Source organism: Salvelinus sp. IW2-2015, unplaced genomic scaffold (assembly GCF_002910315.2).
Source record: "Salvelinus sp. IW2-2015 unplaced genomic scaffold, ASM291031v2 Un_scaffold2342, whole genome shotgun sequence".
NCBI lineage: Eukaryota > Metazoa > Chordata > Actinopteri > Salmoniformes > Salmonidae > Salvelinus > Salvelinus sp. IW2-2015.
The window spans coordinates 76092-96135 of NW_019943667.1; the positions used below are offsets into that span (position 1 = coordinate 76092).

At 41.9% G+C, this 20044-nt stretch overlaps 1 protein-coding gene and 1 pseudogene across 1 annotated transcript; one reads left to right on the forward strand and one right to left on the reverse strand.

The window, feature by feature from the left end:
* Window positions 1-5976, reverse strand: part of LOC112073713 (lysine-specific demethylase 6A-like) — an 81757-nt pseudogene extending 75781 nt beyond the window's left edge.
* Window positions 5977-8180: 2204 nt separating this feature from the next.
* On the forward strand, window positions 8181-10417 carry LOC112073712 (FUN14 domain-containing protein 1). Its single transcript, XM_024140962.2, has 5 exons — window positions 8181-8271; window positions 8824-8980; window positions 9209-9284; window positions 9484-9612; window positions 9866-10417. The coding sequence occupies exons 1-5, from the start codon at window positions 8253-8255 to the stop codon at window positions 9941-9943; spliced, it is 459 nt and encodes a 152-aa protein (XP_023996730.1). The 5' UTR covers window positions 8181-8252; the 3' UTR covers window positions 9944-10417.
* Window positions 10418-20044: the final 9627 nt, after the last annotated feature.

Sequence of the window (20044 nt, forward strand, 5' to 3'; positions counted from 1 at the left end):
GCATGGTGCAGGGCCCGCCAGAGCCCCCTGTGACTTAGCAATAAGACTACTGATTATACCAGAGACATTATTCATCTCCTCACAGATCATTACTCAACCAGTCAAATATATATTACAGGACTCATATTAATGTAGTGTTACATTCTGAAGTTGATGGAGTTAGGTCAATGGTTTTCAACATGGTGGGTCAGACTCAGTACCCCGCGGTGGGCTTGTCTTGGGTCCTGCCACGGAGTGGTTTCTTTGATGTGTTACAAGACGTCACAATGCTTCAGATTGGTCATCATAACACACTGAATTGCCATTAACCATGAGGRAAGTGGTAGCCTTACTACTAACTCCCAGCTAACTAGGTGTACATATAAAAAGCAAAACATTTATAAACCAAATGTTTCCATGCAAACACTAAAATAATAAACACTAAAAACCTACACTAGGCTGTGAGTGAACTAGCCTACAAAATACACTGCATAGGAAATCCGCGCCATGCATGGTGTTGTCATAGAAACCAACAACTTTGATTGATGATTATTTCATTTGGCTCCCAGCGCAAAATCTGGGAGGGACACTGTGGCAAGTTCTAGGCAGCTCAACAGATTCTCCATTTTCAATAACCCTGTATGCTCAATGTCAAATCACATTTCATTGGTCACATACACATGGTTAGCAGATGTTAATGCGAGTGTAKCAAAATGCTTGTGCTTCTAGTTCCGACAGTGCAGTAATATCTAACAATTCCTCAACAACTACCTAATACACACAAATCTAAATGRGTGAATGAGAATATGTACATATAAGTATATGGATGAGCGATGGCCGAGCGGCATAGGCAAGGTGCAATAGATGGTATAAAACACAGTATATACATATGATATGAGTAATGTAAGATATGTAAACATTATTAAAGTGGCATTATTTAAAGTGGCATTGTTTAAAGTGACTTGTGATCCATTTACTAAAGTGGCCAGTGATTGGGCCATTCTTTTACTGAACAAAAAGTCAATATATAAAGGACARAAAGGAGCAGTAGACCATTAAGTAACAGGCCTTCATCAGCCATGCGTCTGTAGGTAACCTAGTACCGGTAGTAAGTGTGGAGTCCGCCAGCCTCRCCTCCCCTCCCCCACGACTAGCTCTGATCAAACAGCACTTTATTTGAGCTTGACAGTTATTTGACGGGACAGTTCCAATATGAATGGGACATTTGAGCTATGAAGTCTGTTGCCAACACATTAAAAAAAAAAGTTGTTTGTTGTTGCTTATTAGCAGGCATTCCTGTATGTAAATGATGTAAAAACAATAACAAAGCTGTCTCCCTGCCCCTGGTTTGGTAGAAARCGGAGTGATGCGGCTGGAGAACTCTAACCACTCAAATTCAGAGAGAGAGCTATGGATGCAAGGACTGACCATCCATGATATCAAAATTATAGTTTTAACTATGTTTTGAGGCTATATAGTGTTTGATTACCTATTGTTTGTTAACAGAGTAAAACAAGCTTAAATTTGGGTTCCGATGGGATACGACAGTTGAACTAAGCTCATGAGGTGTTAAGTTAAATTCTTCAAGAATCATAAAATTATTTTATAAGTCCAAAATGGGATATAGTAACTTCTGATTGACCCTTTAAAATGAGGTAGCTAGCTACCATGTAATTGTGTTACGGTATAAGTGCATGRTGACTGGTGATTAGTRTTGCACGGTATACTGAAACATCAGTACTTTTTCCGATACTAGAACACAACATTTTTGTTACTTTCAGGACTTCTGTCAAATGTGTCTCCCGTCATAMACGGATTGAGAGGATGAAGTCTGTCTAGTAATTTGTCCGAGTCTTCTCAATGGGGCAGCAGTAAGCTACCCAGGCTACTTKCGCTTGCAGCTGACACAGCCACTTTTGAGAAGCAAACGAGAGAACAGAAAAAGCCAACAGCATGGTTTCTAACGAAAACATACCTCCACGCATTATACTCACGTGACAGAGGGGTATCACGTCCGCTGCATGCACAGTTGATGAGCWTATTTCTCGAGTCAGTTGTTCGAATGGAGCTAGCTAGYGTGTTCATGTTTCCAAGTTTCAAACATGTTCTCAAATGMCATTGAAATGTCAGCAGCGGTATGACAACCAGCACATTCATGAGCATGCAATACGGCTTTCCTCAGTACGAAAGCCTTGACCACTCACTGATGTCAGACTCAGCATGYTCATGGGGCTGATATCGCTGGTCCAAATATCAGTCGTGAAGCTAATAGCAGTGACGCTATTACTATGTAACTCCGGTAGGGCAACATCTGAAAAATAGCGCACTTGTTAGTGTGTACCGGTACTCKAACATTTTGCGAAAGCCAACATCACCCACGACAGAGAACGGTTGATTGTCAAGGGCAATGAATTCCATTATCTTGGCGTTAATGGACTTCACCTTTGAGTTGTCTCGCTGAAATGTTCTTACTCTTTCAAATGACTGCTCGACTTGTTGACTGCTCGATCCACACAGCAGACATTGTGGGCTATGTTAGGAATGCTGTGTTGCACGTGTAGCGCTAAATTTTATGTGGTGCCATTACGTCATGTACCTACGTTATATAGGTATGCACGTCAGCTTTGACATCGGTTTTGCACATCAATCGCCGTTAAACTAGACATCGGGTTGATGTTGGCATTTTTAGCTAATATTGTCCGATTCCAATATGTTCACCGATATATCGTGCATCCCTAACATACACTAAGGAATTTGTGAAAATGCTATAGTAATACAGAGTAGGAAAGTGGACGTGCGTTTGGACAATTAATAGACGCTGAAGCAAATAAAACCTAATAAAAACATGTCTCATCCAGGACTAGAGTCTACGCCATAGCCAATCAGAGCTACAGTAGACCTTTATTTGCCACACAGGCCTGCCATCATTCACKTTGAACTAGACTRTGTGTTTACAGGCAGTAACAACAGYGTGACTTTACATCATTAGAACACATTCGTCAAAAGCCACAAAATACACCTRAATGGATTTCTGCAAATATGTAATTACCACTTGGGAGTCCTCTTACATTTGGGAACTTTACAGTCCTATTGATCAAACAACCATGAAAAAGGTAGGCTCTCGCTCCCTCAGTCATGCATATCAACAACAAGATCAACAACTAATGCTAGACAGAGAAAGATGAGCTAAAATCTAACGAAAGAACATTACATAAACMCTCAAAATTGCAMTGAAACGATGGGGAATTGTAGCCTACTCGTCCTTCTGCAGCCTGGCTGACAACAGTACATGCTTGTCCCAACCAAGCACCCAAAGCTAACTTGCTACAGTATTTCCAAACACAAATGAGACAACACCTCACTCTGACCATTTTACTCACCCTAGCAGAGCTGGTTAGGCTGTTTACATGTTATCTAGAGCGTTCTTGACTAACTATTACTTTCTTTGCCTACGTTTACTAACACCGGTTGGTCATATTCAGTGGGTGTTGCGCTTTTGTAAATTCATCAGTTATTCTGTGCTCTTGCACACTCAGACGASAGTGCTTTGAAATAGGAGTAGATAGCGAGAGTGAATTGGCAAAAGCAAGCAATATATATGCTAACGGGATAAGAGTTGTTCAAGTTCTTGCTAGCTAACCAAATGACACCTGCATCTCTAGCTGAGTATAGTATAGCCACCAAAAAARYGATATGAGGGGGAAAAGTGTCACTCACCCACTCCTCCAATGACATGACATGTAGCTAATGTTAGGCTCCATGTTTTTAGCTTGCTACATAAATAGATGTGCTAGCCTATTAGCCACGTTATGACTGATCTTATGACAGATCTTTGCCTTTGCTAGTTTGATTGTATTGACATTCCCAGCCTTAGTTACATTATTCMATTTTTTTCAAAAATATTGACCCATTAAAACTCAAACAGTGCAYCCTAATGGAGGCAGCAAACAATGTACCAGGCCAGCTGTGATTTTCAACCTGATAGCAATATTTTGGACTACCAAGAAAAGCATTTTTATTTTGCCTTTATTTAACTAGGTAGGCCAGTTGAGAACAAGTTCTCATTTACAACTGCGACCTGGCCAAGATAAAGCAAAGCAGTGCGACACAAACAACACAGAGTTACATATGGAATAAACAAACGTACAGTCAATAACACAATAGTAAAAAATGTATATACAGTGTGTGCAAATGAGGTAAGATTAKGGAGGTAAGGCAATAAATAGGCCGTAGTGGCGAAGTAATTACACTTTAGCAATTAAACACTGAAGTGATAGAGTGTTGGTGAATTAAATGTATTGGTGAATTATATTAATCAAGCATTGAAATACATCCATCTATTCTTCCAACAATACCTTAGTGTATGTCATGGAATGTTGAGGAAAACAGAACCTATTATTAAACCTCTTATAAAGTTGGTTTTGTAGCATAAACTGGGAAATGTATATTTTTGACTGATATGATTGTCCGTTTCATATMTGCAAAGTAGTTAMAACGCMGTCAGTTCCACTTTAAGGAACGAACATTAGTATGTAGMCTACTGCCATGTGCAAATTGCTGTGCTTATAATGAGATTAAATAATAGTTTTATCAACATTTTAAGCTAAAAGTTCTGTTCTATTGCATCAGCATCATTAGTTTCCCATTTTTGGCAGATGTAGCCTAGGCCTACTGGTAGTATGAATTTAGGATCCATCTTCCCACAACTGTCCCCGAGTTGGTTTGGAATAGCATATTTCTTTCTCGCACATAACGAAAAACTGACCAATAGAATGTWAACTKTTCTACTATGGGGGAATAGTAGATTGACATAGGTTRGTGATTTTGCTGTTCATTACTGGTCTTGATGGCTGAGGAAARGTAAATGTGKCAGTTATTCTAACATGTTTAAATGCGCATCTGAATTTGGTCAGGACACACGCAGTTGCATCCTACAACTGCATGTTCTGTTAAAATTAATTACGATCATCGAAATGTGACTTGTGTCATTATGAGCACCGTGGGTGGACGCCATAATCAGGTTACGCACCCAATGCATTTCTCAAATGTCCTGTAACGTTAGTTAAATTAAAATGATTCCGGACAAATGTCCGGAGCCACTTTACCAAGATACAACTTTAATTCATACTGACTGGAAAGGGAATTCATTAACGTAATATCCACCCACTTGTGCGCCTGGCTTCTGGCTAATGGAAGGGGATTGTGGTTAAATGTCCAGCAGGTCCCTGACACTTATTCCAGATATGCACGAATCAGGAGTGACAGCGGAGGGGCGACTCTGGTCCTATCTGTGACATACCTTTAACAGTAAGGTCTTCGTTCTGGCGCCATCTTCATGAAGCCTCTGAAATCCAAATAGTGAACTGCAAGCAGAGGACAACACAGGCGGTTCCGTATTACTTGGGACATATACTTCGTTTTAAAGACTTTAATGTACGAAAACTCAATAGACAAAAACGTAGACAAAGAAAGCAAATGCATTGCTCATTTGCTAACCTGTCAATTTCGACCAAGCTTTCTCTCTCCTGCGCTGTTAGCTTCGGAAAGTCCAATTCGATTTCATTCGCTTTTCCCGMCGCCATTTTCTTTTCCTCATCGCCAGCAGTGCCGAGACTTCGAGCAGCAGCGGCGTCGAGCGACACTCCGCACGATTTCATAGAAAATGAACAGGGAAGCGGCGACAAACTCCACCAAAATATAAGAACGAAAGTACACCACGGTATGTAGGACTGAAAACGTAGCTAGCTCAGCCGAGTGATTGCCAAATCCTGAAGGAAAACAAGACCCGTCCAAAAAAGCCTTATCGCATGATTGTACACAAAATACTAAATGTATGTAATTGCCAAATAATGCATGGAGTAGAGTTGATGCCGGTTTTTACGATAGGACGTTATTTGGTAATATAGTAAACTTCCCCCCACACCAACTCAAAGTTGTTGTAAATGTGTCACATAGGCGAATGCACGCCGCCACCGTAGGAACGCCCTCTCCTCACTGTGACCAACGAATGTATCTGTGTGTAATCATGTGACTTAATTTTTCTTGGGTGTCGTTCCTCACACACATGAATAACAAACCCTCAACTTTACGCAGTTCCACAGCTTCTTTCGATTGGTTTCCCATGTTGCATTGTGATTAGTATTACGTATTTGTAGGTCTACTTTGAGGTATCTTATTGGTTAAGGTGTCCTTTTCAAGGGTTGCCAGTATGGTTAGTGATAATTTGGGATCCTTGGGGCATCCCTACACTAACCCTAAATCTAACTAACCTTTACTATAAACTTTTAACAACCCTTACTTAAAAAAAATGTTTTTATTTAACTAGGAAAGTCTAGTTACCTAACCCTAACGTTAACCCTTACCATGRCCATTTGAAATCTAAACTACATGGGGTATGGACRTCCCAAGGATTCTGGAGAGCACGGATGGGAGGGGGTACAGGTCAGTTGGTTGCCAAGGGTTATGCATGAATGCTGCAGTGTTGCTATTACTATTTTATCTGATGTTATTGCTTTATTATCACTGTTTGCAATAACAATGTAGTGTGTGATTTACAAAATGATAGTTTGTAATAGTTCAGAGAATGCCAAGAGTTTACAAAGCTGTCATCAAGGCGAAGGGTGGCTACATTGAACAATATAAAATATATTTTGATTTGTTTAAAACTTTTTTGGTTACTACATGATTCCATATGTGTTATTTCGTAGTTTGATGTCTTCACTATTATTCTACAATGTAGAAAATAGTATAAATAAAGAAAAACCCTTGAATGAGTAGGTGTGTCAACTTTTGACTTGTACTGTATATAAGTGCTATGTGTTACAAGTGTTAGCATAGACTAATGTGTTTATTTTTGCAAGATGCCATTGCCATTGTAGGCAAAACATATGCCAAACTAGAACTTGCCAGAAAGGCATTTCACTGTACTTGTGCACGTAACAGTAAAACTTGAAGCTTCTCTAAATGGTCTGATGCTGGAGTACTCATATGGGAGCTGACTAAACATGCCCATCACAACACAACAGGCCTTGGGGAGTTGGGGTTGTTACCAATGTTCAACTCATAATGACATACAGTGAAGATTTGGGTAATTGGATGAAGTATATGGGGAGCCTTGATCCTGCTGGCTGTTGTTGTTGTTGTCTCCTGCAGACGATGTGGCTTCGTCCATCAGACTTGATAACTCAGAGCAGAGGTCGCTTTCCAGTTCGATTGGAATGCCCACAACGCCCCACCCCCCCTCTCTCTCTCTCCTGCCACAAATTGTCTGGGCTGTAAATCTGTCATCACTGTCATGGTGGCAGAGATAGATGGCCACCTGTCGCCGTCTTGTAACAGGAAGCAGTGAGGTTTGAGGGGGAAAAAAGAAAKGGATCAAATTAAGCTCCTGGTTTCAATTAAATCAATGAAGCATAATGGTTATCAAACACATAGGCAGCAAACACCATTATGCATAGGCCTACCAAATCTGCTAATTATTTTACCCAAGATTCAACAGTACATMATTTAGCATTGTAGATATACTGTAGAAACACAGATAACTTTTGCACCTGGAGTTTATCTAATRAAATCTGTCCATTTAATGGGTGGCTGCCAAAGGGATGAAACACAGACTCCAGATTGTGCCTTTTCAATATAAAGGAAATAATAACCGACCATGAAGTCAGAGAATAGGCTTAGTTACATAAAGCTCAAGAGCTCTTAGACATTGGACATATTGAGTTAGGTTATGTGTAATCCTAAAACATCTCCCAGAATTCCAGTTGTCATAGTGTCATACTGTACAGTTGTCATATCACATACCATACAATAGTACCACAGGGTATATTATCCATAAATCACTCTGATGAATGTTAATATGAAATACACAAAAAACATTAAACATTAAAACGTTAATCAGTCATTTATTGCAAAGGCTGCAGACCCGACTCTATTATAGCTATAATCATGCTCCAAAATAACAGACTGAAGTAGCCTAGTCTGTGCTGTTGCATTTACTGTGTACAGTTGTATATTTTGTAAGCTATACATTTTTGTGGGGTAAAACATGTTATTAATATGTCAGTTTTGTTTATTTGTGAGGCAACCTACATGTATGAAACCTGCATTAAATTATAAACTGTATTGAGACATTCTAATAAGATCAATAATTAGAGTGATATTTTTTAAATGCATGAAATTCTGTTTGACTGTCTGACAAACTATGCAAACCATGTATCCCATCACGCCTGTGACAGCATTTGTCAACATCATTCAAATCAAGACACTCCAAAATGGCGGATCGTGAAGAGGGTAAGTGTCGCTCTCAAACCAAAAACGACCTTTATGTTTCCATATTTGGACCCATATTTCCATCTTAGATGTACGCTATAGAGCATTAAATCATATCCATATATGTCAAATATGTGGCAACCTACTCGCTAAAAAACTGTTAGGTCTACTCTCTCGGTCTCTGATCGCACTCACTCGGTGTGTTTCAATGTATCAACGTCATAGGTTATATCAAGATAAATAGGAATGGCTACAGTTGCAACATTTTTACCACCTTATAACACTATGCAATTTGACGTTTTAGACTGCTATTTCCCCACATACGCGAATAGATWATTATGCCAAGATGTGCCTGTAAGAAATTAGACTCATAATCCTCTCCTTCCAACATGTTTTTACGTTAACGTTACTTCATTTAACGTTCTACTGTTTCTCACGAAAACGAAACAGACTTTGCCAATGGAATATGGCACAATCGGCCAAAACGTCTGACGGGGATATTAATACTTGTGCTATTGCCAATTGTTCGCCTCTTGTACATAAAGTGCTCTACTTTGTTTCTCCCGTCCCAAGAACCAGAGAATGAGGACACATATGAGGTGGTCGACCTGACACAATATGCCAGGCGTCAACAATGGTGGGGCTGCCTATTTGGTGGGAACAATTCGGGTCCTATGGCTGAGAAGTATTCGGTGGCCACACAAATAGCATTGGGTGGTGTGAGCGGCTGGTAAGTCCTGCAGGCCAAGGTAGCCTATATTGATTAAACAACGGAGCATCCTCAGGACTGTTCTTTATCATTTGATATCTCTCTCACATGGTGGTCAATGTTACTGTACTTGAATGCATGGTATGATCAAAATACAGGCTTCCTCTGTAGAGGATTCTATTGCCCTGTTTAGTGTACTACATGCAGGATAGGGTTTAATTTGAGTTTTGCATTGTCTCTCGCTGCCAGGTGTGCGGGATATCTTTTCCAGAAGGTGGGGAAGATCGCAGCCACCGCTATGGGTGGAGGATTCCTGTTRTTACAGGTAGGAACTCAACACAAGTTATTAATGTACAGTAGAAAAGTCTAAATGAGTTATTTCACATGCTGCAAAGAGAAGCTTGCTCTTTGGCTACAATACTATTAGCTAAAATCCTTATTGTCATAGATTATTTTACCAAGCATTTTTGCTTCGTTTTTTTTAATCGTCCCGAAGAAAAAAAAATGTCTATTCTATTCTCCAGATAGCCAACCACAGTGGCTATGTGCAGGTGGACTGGAAGAGAGTGGAGAAGGATGTCAACAAAGCCAAGAGGCACCTGAAGAAGAAAGCCGACAGGGCTGTACCAGAGCTCAACTCTTTTATCGACCAGGTAGCCCTACACCTGTTGTATTCGGCGCATGTGACAAATAACATTTGATTTGATTTGATTTGTGCATGACAAAGCATTGTGAATTGAACTACATTCATACTGACATAATACWAATTCTGCCTACTTGTACAGACTAGGCTGCTAAGTCAAAGGATCAATTATCCATATGCATTCAGATTTGTTGTTTGTCTTAAAAGGATATTGCACTTTTCTTAAATTTTAATACCGTTATTTATCTCAATCTCTCTCCCAGTCCACAGAGTTTGTGAAGACAAACATTATCGTCACCAGTGGATTCTTTGGAGGCTTCTTGCTTGGGCTGGCATCCTAAGAACACAACAGGGGCCTGCAGTTTTATATAGGAATCATTTGAGAGGTCTGGCTGTGAAGTGAAGTGCCCTTTTAAAAACGTGGTGGGAACAACAAGAACAGATGCACAGCACAATATATCAAATTGAGCCAATTACACAACCCGCAAAAAGGTACCGCAGTTGTAAATACTCTGTAATGTGTACTTACTGTACTGTTTCACAATACCTACCTGTCTACCTACCATGTAATTGCATGGTTTTAGCACCACCTGATAGAAACTGGAAAAGATTTCCTGCTGCTCCACCATATAAACAAAACCGTGTTTCTAGCTAGGCTTTAGCCCCCAACTCAAGGCAATCGGGTACAACCCAAAAGGAACTAGCCAATGGGTCCTGTGGGAAACGCTGGTCTACAAAACAGTTATTAATCAAAACGCGATAAGAGCACACAGGTGTTGCGACCCTGTAGATGGGATCCAGTGTTCCTGGCTCACTCTGATTCATATATTCATCATATGAACAGATAGAAACATACTCACTTCCAATGGCTTTGAGCTGGTGCTGGAGATGGACGTATGTACATATGTAAAAAGGATAGAAAGATGCAAAACACTGCGATTGATGCTGTATTTATTCAGATCGACGGTGTGGTCTTCATCAGAACGTCATGCATGTGTACAGTATATGCACAGTGTACTGTTGCACTTGTTACACATACACACCTAATTGGGCTGCAATGCGGGAACTTATTGATTACATCTGGGTCTAGTTCTTTGGAGTGTTTTCTGGTCAATATAGTCCTACACCGCAGGTATACCCAAGTCATGCAGTGCACCATGTTTCCACAACATATGCCCTTTTCATTCATTGTATGAGTTAATACTTCAATCACATTATATTTATTGATTTAGGATTACCATGACTATCTTTCTTTTGCCTTTACGAGCGGTGCAATATTTGCTTGGAGGTAATTTAGCCTCTTTTGTGTGTTCTCTTTCACATGAAAGAAATGTACCTTTGTTATTGAATTACAATGCTGTTGTAGTTTGTGTATATATTCTTATTATAAAAGACCAAAAGCAACCAACAATCATGGCTTTCTTTCTTTATTTMAAATGAAAGACTAGGCCTACGTCTGTGTCAAGTTTAGCTTTAAAAAACAGATTAAAAACATTGTATCACAGCGCCTCTACTATTTCTAAAGATCTAATTTACCTGTACTGTATATAAAAATGTATGTATAGTGTGTAAATTATATTTTTGTTGTCTCTTGGTGTCTCCTAAATATAACTTATTTTTTATTTAGTGTAATATATTTCATTTAATGTAATATCTTATTGTTCTTGTCTATTACTGTTCTGTACTTTGTCATGTATTTGAGTGTTTTATGTGGACTCCTGGAAGAGTGCAGTAGCTAATAGGGACCCTAATAAACTAAACTTCCTACAGTACTTTGAGTTTAGGGTGCAGATAATTTCCTGCCCTCCAATTTGAGTTAAATTACTTTAAATAGCAAGCATTTATCTTTCAAGTCATCGTTACTATGTCATTGAAATTGTATATTATTTCCAAATGTTGTTGCAATATTGCAAAATGTTCCTGTGCAGTGTTACCATTTTCAGAGAAGAATGTTGCAAAAAAAGTAAAACTGAAACCCTAGATTCTGACGCTGCACGGCAACGGACCATAGCCGGCACGCTCCATGGCAACCTAAAACTGGTGAAGAACGGAAGAAGTTCTCAGGAGTTGGACGAAGTATAAAGTACATTTATATTCCAAATACTGCCTCTATGGCGCTGCCGATGGTGCCTGGCAATTCTCTTATCAAAAACGTAAGTTTTGTAGTGGATATATTTGACTTTATTTTGTTTATTGAATGACCATATAATCCTCTGCTAGGCGAATTGAAGCGAACAGCTCACGCTGACTAACGTTATATATCGACTAGGTGCGTCCACAGATTGTGCAAGTGCATGGCCTTATATAGTGCATTCCTGTTTGCTGCGAGGAAATTAGGGCAGTAATTTGCATGTTATGAATTCCTGCTTGTCTGACTTTATCCTCTTACCACAAACCATAATATTCCCCTGCAATTGGCTCTGTTGTCTGTGCTTGACTCATTTGTGACTTCCTTATCCTACAGTTGGGGAAAGACATATTCCACAAGTCCTGGGATTTTGACTGTTTCAAAGGGGGTCCCTATGATGGTGGGTTCAGGGAAGCCAGGCATTGAAGGGGAGTTGCTGCTGGGCCAGAAGGCGCAACCAAACTACTCTTGTCTTCCCCAAAGGAGAGGGCAGGGACACTGTCATGGGTGGCTTTTGACAACCAGGTCTGTCATGGAGCTGTTTTGGGCTTTCCAAAGATTCTTGGAAAGAGTGCATACACATTGTGGTTAATTGTTGTCAAGAAGGATGACTACAGACAGACTGCTATATTTTCACCATCTCTCTCCCTCAGGTGCTGAGCTTCGACACATTCTTTTGGGAGGCTGTGCCTCAGAAGCGAAAGGAGAAGTATCACTTAATTTTGTTAAAGTTAAAATGTTTTACTTAACCTTTATTTAACTAGGCAAGTCAGTTAAGAACAAATTCTTATTTACAATGACGGCCTACCGGGGAACAGTGGGTTAACTGCCTTGTTCAGGGGCAGAAAGACATATTTTTACCTTGTCAGCTCGGGATTCGATCCAGCAACATTTCAGTTACTGGTCCAACGCTCTAAGCACTAGGCTACCTGCCGCCCCCCCAAAAAACAAGAGCACCCAATGTGGGACGCGAACCCACGACCCTGAAATTAAGAGTCTCATGCTCTACCGACTGCGTGTAAGATCTGTTTCCATCTGGAGGACAACGCCATCCAGGTGGTAGACCCAGAATTCAAGAACAGTGGGAGACAATTGAGTGGCCAGGCCAAGCTTGCAAAACCAGGTATGAGCCTACTGTAATAACCAGCGAATCCGAGGAAAGACTGCACTTGTTTTACTGTCTGAGGKATAGCCCAGCCAGCTCTGGACAATGGCAATCTTTTCTGGATCGGGGGCAACTCACTGACAATTTGTCCCAGGATCTTGTTGTTTGTGAAACAAAGTACATTTGTCAGGGTGCAGTTTCAAGCCAAAATTCTTCAGCCTTTCAAACACTATATCCAGGTCAAGTGTTTCAAAGTCTGCTAAATACACAATGAAACCGTCAAGTTAGACCAAAGGGGACTCTGCTACGAAGTTACCCAAACAGCTTTGCATTAGTCTTTGGAAGGTTGCGGGGGCATTGCAYGACCCAAGGGGCATGCGTTCAAACTTCTAAAGGCCAAGCGGGGTTCAGAAAGACCTTTTCTCATGGTATTGGTCTGTCACTTCCACCTGGCCAAATCTAGGGTGGAAGAGTAACGGGCTTTTGTGAGTGTGCTCGGTGCTTCCTCAATTCTGGGCAACGGATGGGCATCTTTTATGAGTTKACATTTTTCATTTTCTGATAATCAACACAAAAATAGAAGTTCTCCATTCTTCTTTCTGACTAAGACAGTTGGTGCGTCCCTGGGGCTTCTGCTTCCCTTACTACTCCTGTTTTCAGCACGGTCCCTAAGAGACTATCAACCTCCTGGTACATGGTGGGAGGTATGGCCATGTATTGTGGTAGCGTGGCAATATGACTGGAAAGGAGTTTMGATTCTTCACCCTGACTGGTACCCACACCTTTTATGTGGGTGTTGTGGAGGCCTTGATCCGTGGCTGAGGGGTCAGCAGATGTTGGAAAGAACTMATTTTTAATCTGTGAATCAGAGAGAAGCGTATCCTGTCGTGATGCATTGATGTGCAATGAGTTCACTCCTTGAAATCACAATCCCATTGTACTTCAACACAAGCTCTCCCACCTTTACATCTGCTAGTACATAGCCAACGTAAGGGATTTGTAACCCATTTGCTGCAGTCAGTGTCAGCCAGCCAAGGTCCTCCTTGGAGCCAACATCCTGTTCTGGAAAAAGTTGGTTAAAACAAGCCTCTGTCATAAGGGTAACTTGGGACCCAGTGTCCATTTACAAAGAAGTGTCCTCATACCTCACCCTGGTTCCTCAAAGCTTTCCCAGATGGTTCAGCTGAGGTCTGCCATTTGCTCCTTCATCTCAGCCAGCGGTTCTCTTTTTACCTCTTCTTTCCAAGAATAATGTTTGGGTTATTTGGAAGATCCCAAACCACTGCGCAGGTTGGTTCATCTTTATATTGGCCACGCCCATCTTCCTCAAGGTACAGGGCCTCCCGGTGCAGCTGATGGAAGTTATGGTCGGGGCCATAGTTTCTGACCTTTCTCGCAGGCCCGAGGATGTACTGGTCATGTGTGTCTGTCTGCTCGGCGGTGGTCCTGTGGGTCTCAGTTTTGAAAGCACTGTGCCAGCTCACGTAGGCGYAGGACATATGAATGTGCAGACTCCTCAGGCTTCTGTCTCCAATCAAAAAACAGAGCACGTAAAGCACCAGTAGATATATCAAATATGGGAAAAATTAGTATAGGGGTAGCTCGTACGTCCTCTTCAAGAATGAAGATTTCTCTACGGGCCTCTCCTTCCAATGCACTCATGATGAAATCACATTGCTGAGCTTCCGACCACATTTGCGCGCAACATGGCTTGAATYTGATCTTTCCAGTCTTCATAGCGCACGTCTGAGCCTTGGAATTTTGGCACCCATGGTGCTCCAATCAAAAATGTAAGGCATACCTTACACTCATGGGGCTTCTTCTGCAATGTCACTCATTGTTACGGTCCTGGGTTCCAAATACAGTAGTCACAATCCTGCCACTACTCCACCTGATGGAGGTTTGGAGACCAGGACTCTTAAATGTATAAGGTTGTCATGAGCAGTTGGGAACCACACTAATCATAAAACACAAGGAGGTGTGATTTCAGCAAAAAGCTTGGACATTTATTTTGAACGCAAATAAATAGGTAAAAATGTAAGCCACCTACTAATGGGATAAAGTGGAATTTCGTTCCAMAAAAAGAGAAAAGGTCTTCCTCCAGTTTAAGGGGTGGGGAAGTCCGATCATGGTTTTCCTTCTGCTCTGTCCTCTCCACCTCCTCTGGGTTAGGCCCGAGGAACAAAGAAATGTTGAGCAGTACAATGCCACACAATTGTCTTTGAGTATATATTTACAATATATTGCAGACAGAGTTCAGTGTGTCAAATCGGAGGGCATGTTGTCCGGTCCTCTGGCAGTCTCTATGGGGGTACCACAGGGTTCAATTCTCGGGCCGACTCTTTTCTCTGTATACATCAATGATGTTGCTCTTGCTGCGGGCGATTCCCTGATCCACCTCTACGCAGACGACACCATTCTATTATACTCCGCCCTTCCTTGGACACTGTGCTATCTAACCTCCAAACGAGCTTCAATACCATACAACACCTTCCGTTGCCTCCAACTGCTCTTAAACGCTAGTAAAACCAAATGCATGCTTTTCAACCGTTCGCTGCCTGCACCCGCACGCCCGACTAGCATCACCACCCTGGACGGTTCCGACCTAGAATATATTGGACATCTATAAGTACCTAGGTGTCTGGCTAGACTGCAAACTCTCCTTCCAGACTCATATCAAACATCTCCAATCCAAAATCAAATCAAGAATCGGCTTTCTATTCCGCAACAAAGCCTCCTTCACTCACGCCGCCAAAATTGCCCTAGTAAAACTGACTATCCTACCGTCCTCGACTTCGGCGATGTCATCTACAAAATAGCTTCCAATACTCTACTCAGCAAACTGGATGCAGTTTATCACAGTGCCATTCTTTGTTACTAAAGCACCTTATACGACCCACCACTGCGACCTGTTGCCTAGTCGGCTGGCCCTCGCTACATGTTCGTCGTCAGACCCACTGGCTCCAGGTCATCTACAAGGCTATGCTAGGTAAAGTGCCGCCTTATCTCAGTTCACTGGTCACGATGGCTACACCCACCCGCAACACGCGCTCCAGCAGGTGTATCTCACTGATCATCCCTAAAGCCAAAACCTCATTTGGATGCCTTTCCTTCCAGTTCTCTGCTGCCTGCGACTGGAACGAATTGCAAAAATCTCTGAAGTTGGAGACTTTTATCTCCCTCAACAACTTTAAAAATCTGCTATCCGAGCAGCTAACCGATCGCTGCAGCTGTACATAGTCCATCTGTAAACTACCCACCCAATTTACCTACCTCACCCCCATACTGCTTTTATTTATTTACTTTTCTGCTCTTTTGCACACCAGTATCTCTTCTTGCACATGATCATCTGATGATTTATCACTCCAGTTTAATCTGCTAAATTATAATTATTCGATTTATTGCCTACCTCATGCCTTTTGCACACATTGTATATAGATTCTCTTTTTTTCTACCATGTTATTGACTTGTTTATTGTTTACTCCATGTGTAACTCTGTGTTGTCTGTTCACACTGCTATGCTTTATCTTGGCCAGGTCGCAGTTGCAAATGAACTGTTTCTCAACTAGCCTACCTGGTTAAATTAGGTGAAATAAAAAAAAATAAACAATAAACCACAGTCTATTCCTTAAAAAGCAAAATCCTTCTTTTAAATAACGTGATTCCTGTCCAGTGGGGGGGGAACGGTGGACTTCCCAGTCCGTGTTTTCCATCAATGATGCGGCCAAGACTCCACCCCATTTCAGTTTCTCCGTGTTCATTTGTGATCCTTCCTCATCAGCGCCCTGAGCCGTTTTGCCTCCATGCTGCTTCTGCAAGGGTTAAATACAGGCTACAATATGCAGTGAACCAATGGGAATACATCTGAATGATTGTACCTGCATTCTCGCAAGGGATTGGTGTGCCAACAGCCATGAGTTCCTCTGCTTTCTCCCGTTGTTAATCTCCAGTGAATATAGGCAGTGAAAGTGAAATCATACCATACACATGTAAAAAAGAGTAAGAGCAAGCCATTTCCTGGTAAAATGCACAACATTTTCATTTGATTTCGTCATATCATGACAGAAGTGTAGTCAAGAGGAAAAGTGCTCTTTTCTCTTTGCTTGGATGGCTTCTCCCTCACTCCTTCCCTCACAGATCTCTCATCCACTCTGACAGGTCTCTCTCTCTCTATCAGTCTCTCTCTTTCTTTCTCTCTCCCTCCCTCTCTCCTTTCTCAATCGCTCCTTACCGCCCTCCCTTCCCTCACTAGCTCTCATCCAACCTGACAGGTCTGCAGTAATGGGTGTCAGGTAGCCTAGTGGTTAGAGTGTTGGACTAGTAACTGAAAGGTGGCAAGATAAATCCCGAAACGACAAGGTAAAAATCTGTCGTTCTACCCCTGAACAAGGCAGTTAACCCACTGTCCTAGGGTGTCATTGTAAATAAGAATTTGTTCTTAACTGACTTGCCTAGTAAATAAAGGTAAAAAATACCAACATCTAGCTGTCACTGTTCAGACACTAACTCAACATAAAAAATACCAACATCTAGCAGTCACTGTTCAGACACTAACTCAACATAAAAATACCAACATCTAGCTGTCACTGTTCAGACACTAACTCAACATAAAAAATGGCCACTGCTCATTTGTTTCCAGTTGTTTTCCTTGTTCTTTTTCTCCAGAGATTGTCATGCTGTTTGTTTCGGTTGCCTCTCTCTAAATGTCATCCTGAAAGGTTCCATCTGAACCTCCTAGCCAGTGGCACATAAGGATTTCCCCAGATAAAAAAGTAAGCCTGTCCCTCAAGACAAATTATAATGATTTGGTCTGTTGTCTTCTTTCTCTTTCTCCCTGTTATGTTGCTTCCATTCCCAAGGACTAGGAGGCAAGAACCAGCCACTTGTGTGGGTGGTGTGGTGTGTGTGGGTTTTAGCTTGGCACGTGTGTGTGTGTGTGTGTGTATAAGTGTGTGCGTGTGTGTGTGTGTTTTTAATTCTGACTCTTCTCCATCTGTGCGTTTTCTCCTCTGTTCTCTCCTGCAGCATACTCCCATTCCCAAGCATCAGCCCGGAGAGATCACAGACGCAGGGTGCTCAACATGTTTGGTCACTGGCCAGGCAGGATGCTACTCCTGGACACCTCAAAGTTAGGTGTTGCTAGGGAGATTTACACAGTAAAATGGCCACATTTGGCAATGTCGAATGTGAAATAGAAAAGAAGCCTTAATTTGGTGACCTGTAAGGATGTTTTAGAACACAGTTCTGTTCTTTAGAGTGTAGGTCAGTTTGATCCATCATATTTTACTGTTGTATTCCTCTTTCTCTCACACTCTCACTCACTTCTCTCTCTCTCTTCTTCTCTCTCTTCTCTCCCTCTCTCTCTCTCTCCTCTCTCTCCTCTCTCTCTCTCTCTTCTCTCCTCTCTCACCTTCTCTCTCCTCTCTCTCTCTCTTCCTCTCTCTCTCTCCTCTCTTCTCTCTCTCTCTCTCTCACCTTTTCTTTCTCTCTCTCTCTCTCTCTCTCACCTTTTCTCTCTCGCTTGTTTCTCTCTCTCTCTCTCTAGCTCTCTCTCTAGCACTCTCTCTCTCGCTTTCTCTTCTCTTTCTCTGCTCTCTCGCTTTCTCTCTCCTTCCTCTCCTCTCTTCTCCTCTGTCAGATGGGTGCGGTCCATGAGAAGTTCTATAAGAAGGGGGACACTGGGAGGTGTGGTCAATGTGTGGGGACGCAGGGTGTCATCTGTGACTGTGAATTTCAGCAAAGCATTCTACTGCTCCAAATACGAAGTTGGTGAGTCACACAATACAAACACACACAACGTTGGTAATCTGTTTTATCCCATACCTTAGCCCATTGCCTTCTAGTTCTGGTGTATAACCACTGGATGTCAGTATAAGTATAATATAAACTTCACTGCATTGCTCTGGCAAACTCAAGTGCACCCATGTTTGCTGTTTTCAATGTCAAGTATTTTCATCATCTTTACATTTTTTAGATTGACCCAAGATGCTCTCCATATCTGAATTTAGATTTTGTCATTCATATTTAGTGAAGGTTCGATATGTGACCGGCTGGAGATGAAAATTATATTATAATAATTTTTACCATCAATATGATAATAATTTTTTATGGAAATTTCTCCACTGCATCAAAACCATGCAACTCTTAGAATAATCACTGTCAATAAATCAAAATGTGTTTATATACTGTATATAACAACAACATATGTCACAAAGTGCTTTACAGTAACCAAGCCTGGACGCTTGGGTGATAGAGCGGCGTTTACAGTAACCAGGCCTGGACGCTTGGGTGATAGAGCGGCGTTTACAGTAACCAGGCCTGGACGCTTGGTGATAGAGCGGCGTTTACAGTAACCAAGCTTGGACGCTTGGGTGATAGAGCGGCATTTTACAGTAACCAGCCTGGAACCTTGGGGATAGAGCGGCGTTTACAGTAACCAGGCCTGGAAACCTTGGGTGATAGAGCGGCGTTTACAGTAACCAGGCCTGGACGCTTGGGTGATAGAGCGGCATTTACAGTAACCAGGCCTGGACGCTTGGGTGATAGAGGCATTACAGTAACCAGGCCTGGACGCTTGGGTGATAGAGCGGCATTTACAGTAACCAGGCCTGGAACCTTGAGTGGTAGAGTGGCGTTTACAGTAACCAGGCCTGGACGCTTGGTGATAGAGCGGCATTTACAGTAACCAGCTGGACGCTTGGTGATAGAGCAGCGTTTCCAGCACTGACATCATAGTAAACAAAGCTTTGACTCTCATGGTGATATCAGCATTCAAGCCCACTGTGTGAACATGTCTTACCCATAGTTGGAGTTCTGGAGGCTGTGGAATTCCAGATGTCATTTAGAACTCTTTCCAACACCAAAGCAGGAGCTCCAGGCCTGTCCGTCTCCTGTCCCTGACTGACAAGTAATACTCCACCTCCACCTGATGATTCGCCACTGTGAGCGAGAAGCTTTGAAGTTAATCTGCTATCATCATGATTCATGTGCTTTTTTTCGGTAACATGTCCGCCGTATTGCACCATCCAAATGGGGCCACATTTCTGTAGACGGGAGGTTTAGGAAGGTGGGGTTCAACCAGTCTGCAGTAATCTAACTCTTGTCTGTGGTGTGTGTTGGTCACTCCACCCCACTCTGCTTCCCCTCCTAGGTATCTGTGCAAGGTTAAACTGACTATGGGGGGGCTCCCTGTATTAGTCACAGACTATC